The 8224-nt window shown below is 37.4% G+C and overlaps 1 protein-coding gene across 1 annotated transcript; it reads right to left on the bottom strand.

Moving 5' to 3' along the window:
• Positions 1–220: 220 nt before the first annotated feature.
• rbm4.2 (RNA binding motif protein 4.2) lies at positions 221–7821 on the bottom strand. The gene is made up of 4 exons (XM_047384927.1): positions 7698–7821; positions 2355–2783; positions 1339–2050; positions 221–1189 (listed from the first exon to the last, which is right to left on the bottom strand). Exons 2-3 carry the CDS (start codon positions 2764–2766, stop codon positions 1350–1352), a joined length of 1113 nt encoding a protein of 370 aa, XP_047240883.1. The 5' UTR covers positions 2767–2783; positions 7698–7821; the 3' UTR covers positions 221–1189; positions 1339–1349.
• Between the last annotated feature and the right edge of the window lie 403 nt (positions 7822–8224).

Here is an 8224-nt window from a genome sequence, read left to right as displayed (position 1 = left end):
TGTACAGAAATCATGACCAAAGGGGGCTAATCCTAAAACAATGTCCATGTGAGAACAATGTTATCAATGAAACAGGGACTTCTGTCTAAAAAAAAAAAAACTCATTCAATATGACTGAATAGATTGCTGGTTAAACAATAAATTTCAATTATTTAAATCACCTTTAACTACTGAAGAGCAGTTCAATGAAGTAGGTTTTCAAGTAGATAATGGAACCAAATAACCAAAATAACTGACTTTATTTAAGAGGGAAAGAAACGGTGTGCTTTTGACTTCATAGCTAGCACGATATTACAAACTTCAAACCTATCTATGCAAAACAAAGGCACCATTAACAAAAGAAAAAAAACAATTCAGTACATTGTCAGTTATACAACATAAACCCTGAAAAATATCTCAAATGTATTTATTTACACAGGTAGATAATTACATGCTACAAATTAGCACATAACAGAATACCCCCTGAAAGCAAAGATGAGAAAAACTATGTTACACAGGTGGAGGTTCAGTGGCCACTGCAGCTCTTTTGGTACCACACCATCGATTTAAACTATGACTTTAAATTAAAGACACTTCAAATGTTATGAAAATGTCCATATTACAAAATCACATAATTTTGTGATAATTCAAATCACAAAAAATAAGTCTGGAATGTGTGTAAGGAATTTATTTTAGATACTGAGGTTTTATGTCGCCTTGTTCAGTGTCAGCTGTTGGTTGTAGTTTTTTCATTCGTAAACAGTGGGTCACTTTGAGGTTCTCCAATGTGTGTGCAGAGTAAGACTTGCTTTGGATGCTAGCAAGCCAAATGGCTCATATCTCAATTAAAATTTAAAAAGTATTTAAAAATTGATGTTATTAACTCAGAACATGCCAATAAGTGAGTAAAAGAATAAGTGTTGCATCGCAGGCAACCAGTGAAATATGGTACATTTTGATTATAAAAAACCAAGAGAAAACATTGATTCAGAACATTTTTATGATTATTCAAAGCAAATAACATTTTGAGATTTTAACAATCTGTCCTATGTACTGAAGAAAAAACACAAAAGATAAACTAAAACAAAGTTGAAAACCTGTCAAACTGCATCTCCTCATCCTTCATTTGTGAATGCTCTCTTGGTGAATGTGACAAAGAATGACTCTTCTGCAGGTAGCTGGCATTGTATTTCTAAACCAGATATGAGACCTGGAGGAGAGGAAGCAGTTCCTTTATTAAACAACTTTTGTCAAGTTCTGCTCAAAAAGGAACAATGATTGCTCAAGTGAATTCTTAAGATTCAAGTTTTTAAAGAATGTGACAACAGTATGTTTAAATTAGGTTACTTTAGCACTTACCTTGGATGCCTTTAGTAAGGCGAATAACGTTGTGTATAATGTTCTTTGGGCCGTAAAACAGCGTAGGAGCTTGTGGAATCAGATACAGGTGACAGCCGTTTTCGTTCATAACTGTAGGCTGGTGAGACGACTGGTACTCGTCTGATTGGGCTGCGTTCTCGTGCGTAGTATGCAGCGACTGATGGAGGCAGTGGCCGGCGGTCATATGGATCTACACTGGATGAGAGCTTGGGAAGAGAGGAAGGGGGAGGTGGGAGATAGGACAAACGACGCTCTTCGAAATAGCTTGAGCCATAAGGCTGAGCTCTGTACTTTTCATAATAATCAGCACTGCTGTAGAGACGGTCACGATTATAAACAATTGACCTGCCTGCGTATAAGCCTGCAGTTTGGCTCGCATACCGACCCCCCAACTCAGAAGTGTAGGCACTAATCCTGCGAGGAGGAGGAGGAAGTGGTGGCGGCGGCAACCCACCGGCATAACTAGCTCGACTATACACAGAGTAATCAGCTGTTGGAGGTGAGGCCATGCCATGTGAGGGCCCCCAGATGTTGCGATTTCTTGTGCCATCACCGTAGCTACCGTCCCAACCGACTTGACAGTCTTTTGACCAATGACCGTGTTTCCCACAGACAAAGCAGCCAGCATGATCTCCCATTCCTGGGGTAGTGCGCAGTCGACTGGTGGACAGACGTACGTTGATCAGCTTGCCTTGTAAGGAAAGAGAACACACGCATGAGACCAGGAGGCTCGACACGAATAGGGTCTTACCGAATACAACATGTTAAAGGCATGTGACCGATAATGAATGCGAAGGAGTATATTCTTTAGAGGCAGCTTATGGTGATAACTTGTCAGTGAATTGTCCCCTGTAACACTCTCACTGGTCTTACAAAGGACTTTGCAAAACCCATTTATGAATAATTGCAGTCCACGTAGTAACGTAACGAAAGGATCCAAAATTCCTATTAACTGACAGAAAAGACAAGGAGCTTTTCCCTGCTAAAGAGTTCACCTTTAAAGGCTGTGTTATCCAGCTTATTGATGGCCTCCATGGCATCCTCCATTTTCTCCATGTGAACAAAGGCATAGTTTCTTACAATGTCACACTCAACCACCGGGCCAAACTCCTCAAACTTGGCCCGAAGATGTTCACTTGTGACTCCTTCACCGAGGTTGCTGATGTGAAGTTTGGCAGTGGATTTGGGCCTGCCTTTGCTCATTTCCACATTTATGCGCCAGCCGTTTAACTCAGTCTGGTGGAGGTTTCTGATGGCCTCCTCTGCCTCTGACAGGTTGTTCATGTGTACAAAACCAAAGTTTTTCACGATGTCACATTCAGAGACTTTGCCATACTTTTCGAAGAGTTGTCGCAGCTCCTTGGCACTAGTATCCGAGGCAAGGTTGCCAATAAAAATTTTCACCATGATGAACTCTGTATATCCTAGAAAAGTATATAAAAAATTATTTTCATGTTAAACAAAGCTTCCAACAATAAACATACATAAAACTCCATATTTGCTATTCATGAGAGATCTGAAGGAAATGGGAAATTATTTAACATAAGACATCACACAGTAACATTATTTTCACATCATAGCTACACAGCACACTGTCTGTGGATGCAAGCATCTAAAAATAGATGCTGTTGAACAGTGTGTATTGTCCAAACATTTATTGTTTTATGTCAGCAGAAAAAAACATAAATTATACTTCAACTAAGTACATCATTTGCAGTATCTCTTCAACCCTATATCAAGCCAACAAACACATTTTCTAAAACTCTATTTTTCTTTGGGATGTATTAAAAATACAAGAGGTACACCAATTTATATGACCCGATTTCCTTAATTTTGGGTGACATAAGACATTGAAGGCGTGTTGTGACCTTATGACCTGATAGTGTACATTATAAAGAAAACTGGTATCGGCCAAAATCAGAATCGGCAGGCCACGCATTTTGAAGATGGGTAATTAAAGCTGGAATGACAGATCTCCAATAAAAAACAAAAAGAACAATTCCCCTGAGGTTAGTTGGAAAGTTGGAATTCCATCACCAATCAAACTTTAAAATCCAATATTTACTGTTGTTTGTCATTGTCTGAAATAAAAAAATAAAAAAAATATGGCTACAGAAGCTCTCTGGCCACGGATACTGGAGGCCAGAAAAGCCAAAAAGAATGGATACTTCTGCTGTCCTTTTGGTTTTATAAACAGTGTATATAGGAAATGTTCTTTGACAAAATGTACCTTGGGAAGTAATAAAATGGAGTTTAACAAGTTATTTAAAGGATCTTCTGAGTTAAGTACACACTTCTATACGTTTTTGTCTTAAATTTTGTTCTTCAATTTATGTTTCTTCTTAAATCTCAAATTTCATCTTTTTTTTTGAAGGTTACGAGGTCTAAAAGACATTACTAAATATAAGGCAATATTTTAAGCTTAAAGCAAGAATTCTCTCCATAACATTCAGTAAAATCAGATGCCAGAAGCTAAAAGGAGACTCAATTAATTCAAAATGTAAACCTTTATTCTAAATTAAGATATAAATGATGAAAACAGAATAAAACTAGAAAGATGACGTATATACACTTTATTCTCAAAAACATTTGTCTGTCTACTTTTACATGCACATGAACTTTAATGACATCCTATTCTTAATCTACAAGGTCCAGTTTGTTGCAATAGCAACTTTAACAATTCTGTCACATCTTCCACAAGGTTTAGGAGTGTGTTCATAGTTAGATGAGAAAACCAGCACTGCAGCCTCTGCTCTAATTCATCCCAAAGGTGTTCAAGAAGGTTGAAGTGAGGACACTGCAAGCCAGACGAGTCCTTCTATACCAACCTTCATACACCTGCCTCCATGGAAGTGATTTGAACATTGCAAAACACTGATTAGGCGGTGGGACCCTATACATTGCACAATATTGTGCATCAGGTCTAGGATTGAACAAGGAAAGAAGAACTCCTGAGACAGAAACAAAAATAAGATAAGTTTCCTGATAATTGATGGAAGATTTTTCTGACCCTAAATTTATCTCCAGCATGTTGTTAACTTCTTCTCTGCTTTACATTGCTCCTTCTTCTTACAAGAGGATGCTTCGACATTCCTTGATAATATTAAGCAGTTTATTTCTCAGATTAATTTGGATTATAAAGAATTCTTTGATTCAGAAATTTGTATGAATGAGATGAAAGAAGCGATAGAACAAATGCTAGTCGGGAAATTTCTGGATCAGGATGGGTTGACCTCAGACTTCTGAAAGTTCTTCTGTGCAGAAACATCCAGTGGGGGTGTGGTGGCCTGGTGGTTAGAGAACAGCGCATTTGTGTCCTGGAGAGGCCACAGGTGCCCTGGTTTGAATCCCACACCCTGCCATTCCGGGTCCCTGAGCAAGATTAGCCCCTGAATGCTCCCCGGATGTCGCACAATGGCAGCCCACTGCTCCCTAAATTAATTATTTATTACGAAGCTGGTATTAAAAACACTGAGTTGACCCCAACCATGAAGCAAGGCATTATTACCTTTATACCCAAACCAGGAAAGGAAACATATTGATAATTTTGGGCCAATAACTGTTAAATGTGGATTATAAATTACTGACATTAGTTATTGCAAATCGGCTAAAAAAGGTATTAGACAAATTTAAAGTGACAAACAATCGGGGTTTCTAAAAGGCATCTATTCTGTATAAAACTATGCTTGTCCTTGATTTGTTAGGCTATAACACTTTGGTTGAAGATGATGGATTTGTTCTGTTTTTAGATTTTTAGAAAGTCTTTAAACTGAACACCTTTATATTTTCAGATCTTTGGAATAAATTGGTTTTGGTTCACAATTTCTCAAAATTGTCTGTATGATGTATCAAGACATAAACAAATTGGTTCCTCTTCCATGAGAAACTTGTGGAAGATTCAAAGTCAAACATGACATCCCTCTTTTTATTCTGGCTTCAGAACTGCTGTCTATTTCAATCAAAAATGGAGTGGACACATCAGTATTGGTCCCATAAGTAAAACCGGGCTGATAATAACAACCAATATTTATTTTCATCTTGTTCCGTTTGCGTTTCAGGAGGGAGGGTTGGCCATGTGACAGTGATGAAGTGTATGATTATGGGGTTTTTAACTGAAGGAGAGAAGCAGGGTCACTGGTCATTTTTCTACAGTGTCAAAACAGTAGGGAAATATATGCAATATATATAATGTCAGTAAATCTGTTATCGGCAATAACAGCAGTATTAATATTGGATATCAATGTCGGCTCAAATTTTCATACGGATGCATTTGTACACTAAAGTGATAGCCTCATCTCTATTCTCCAATTTGTTGATAACTCTACAGTCTTTTAAAAGAGCCCACACCAAAGACCTCTTGTGGTTAGTCAAATATGGAGTTTTTCCAAAGCGTTTGGTCTTTATTTAAATTTAAGAAAATGTGAGCTACTTGCAATACATGACCACCTGATTTACCAACATTTGGCCAAATTATAATTACATAAACAGATGCTCTATCACTAATATTATTCCCCGTCTTTTCTATTGCTATTTCTAACAATTGAATTAATCAAGCAGTATTTTAATTCATCTGGAAAAAGAAACATTACATCATGAAAGGTGATGCAGTTAAATCAACAGATGGAGGGGGGTTCAATGTTATTTATTTGGCCATGCTAATTGATGGAATGTAAAATTAAAAGGGTTACGATACTTTCAGTTAAATTAAGATTAAGAGTTTTTGGTTTTACCTCCACTCAGATACCTTCAGGAAGTGTGGTGGGAGAGATTATTTGAAGTTTTGTCAGTTTTTATCAACAGGCTCTATTAGTTTAAAAAATAATTTTCAAGCACAACCTTACTCCTCACAACTCCCCAGTTTGGAACAATCACTGTGTTACTGTGATTGAATACAGGAAGGTATCAAGTCCATCTTACATTTGATGGATGGAATTTGCTAAATTATGAGGAACTCTCCTACAAATGTAATATTAAATGTATCAGAAAAATGTTTCTGTGATTCTGAAGCCAATACCTCAAACATCAATAAACGTGATGGAAGGAGCTTTAAATTACATGATGTCCATTCAAGATCCTTCGATTGTTATAAATGGTTTAATTTTTAACAGATGTTATCACTTCAGAACTCCTTCCCTGGCCCTTAAAAAGGAAAGAATTAATGAAGGTTTTCCCTGATAATATTATTGTAAAACTGAGAACCAGGTGCCTATTTTCTCTCCCAGGTTAATCAAAAGAAATTAATTTCAAATGAACGATACCTGCCCTTGTACTGAGCTCTTGAGACAAAGATTCAACCTTAACAGGAATACCCGTTCATTTTGTGAGTTGGAGACGGAAACTTTGATACATCTGTTCAAAGAACAATTTTTGGAATTGTTCTTTAAGTTTCATCTTAAAGAACAATACTTAATTTCACACTTCACATTTTTAGTTTAGATGTGGCCTTTGGAAGTCTATAACACTCTAGTTTTATTAGCTAAACATTTCATTAACAACTGTTGATTTTTAAACATGACAGTTTTTTTGCGTTTAGGAACGAGTTGTTTCATTTCCAAAAATCTTTAGTTTGTTGAAACAAAGCAAGCCTGTGTCATCTGTTAATTTGGATTTAACTAGAACGCCTTTTTGTTCCTTTTGTGTCGTCTTTCCTCGTGTTTGTTTGGTAACTACCTCATATTTACTCCTTGATTGTTACCACAGTTTAATTTTTCTAAATCTTATTCAAGCAGAGTCAGGTAAATTTAGCACTTACACCTTTAGTATGGTTATTTGTAGTCAGGCTTTGTTATGAATATGAGGGGGGCACGCAGCAGCCATACTAGATTATGCTGTCGGGGTTGCTGGGGTACAAAGCCAAATTTATAATGAACTATCGCTCGTTAATCTCCTTTGACTCCTCGCGGCGTTTACTACAGTTTAAAGTGTTTTGAAACACCTTCATACAAAATGAAAATCATTTATATTTAACAACGTGAAAATGTAAACATGAGCTGGACGTCACGTCACGCGGCTAACTGCTAACACCAACGTGTCTTAAATGTTTGTAACATTACTTCTAAAGTAATACCAACACTAATGCTACAGTACGATTGCTCGAATGAATATAATTAAAGTATAAGTAGTTTCAATGCACACATTCTTCGTTTGTACTTTCATGAAGTTATAGCAAGTTATGTTATTATGAAAGTGTGACATCAGGGAGCTAATAGCTAGCTAACGTACTCGTTGGTCCGTTATTTGTGGCCCACTGCCCTGCGGCTGCATCTAGATTAGCGCAGCTGAACATCCCCACTTTCTGACCGAACCTGTTTACCTCACGTTATACACTTGCAACTCACCTGTGTGTGTTAGGACGATGAGTTTCTCACAAATGAATGGACACTGAAATGGCGCTACTTTTTCTTCTTCTTCGTCGTCGTCTTCTTCTTCTTGTTTGTTTTTGTTTTTTGTTTTTTTTGGAGGGTGGCGTCCAACGTAAAGGTGCATTATCGCCATCTACTGTGCTGGAGTGTGGACCAGAGCAGCTTACCATTCAATTCAATTCAATTCAAAAATACTTTATTAATCCCAAAGGGAAATTAATTATTGTTATAGCTCATATTATGAAGGTTTCTTGAAAGAGCCGTTGTAGATGCTGATGGCTGTGGGCAGGAAGGATCTCCTGTAGCGCTCCGTCTTACAGCAGATCTGAAGAAGCCTCTGACTGAAGACACTCTGTTGTTGTAGGACAGTCTCATGAAGAGGATGCTCAGGGTTCTCCATAATGTTCTTCATTTTATGGAGAATCCGTCTTTCCACAATGATCTCCAGAGGAGTCCCCAGAACAGAACCAGCCTTTTTTATCAGCTTGTTGAGCTTTTTTAAG

Source organism: Girardinichthys multiradiatus, chromosome 14 (genome assembly GCF_021462225.1).
Source record: "Girardinichthys multiradiatus isolate DD_20200921_A chromosome 14, DD_fGirMul_XY1, whole genome shotgun sequence".
In the NCBI taxonomy this organism is placed as follows: Eukaryota; Metazoa; Chordata; class Actinopteri; order Cyprinodontiformes; family Goodeidae; genus Girardinichthys; species Girardinichthys multiradiatus.
The sequence above is the reverse complement of the archived record's forward strand: the minus strand, read 5'-3'. Positions and strand labels throughout refer to the sequence as shown.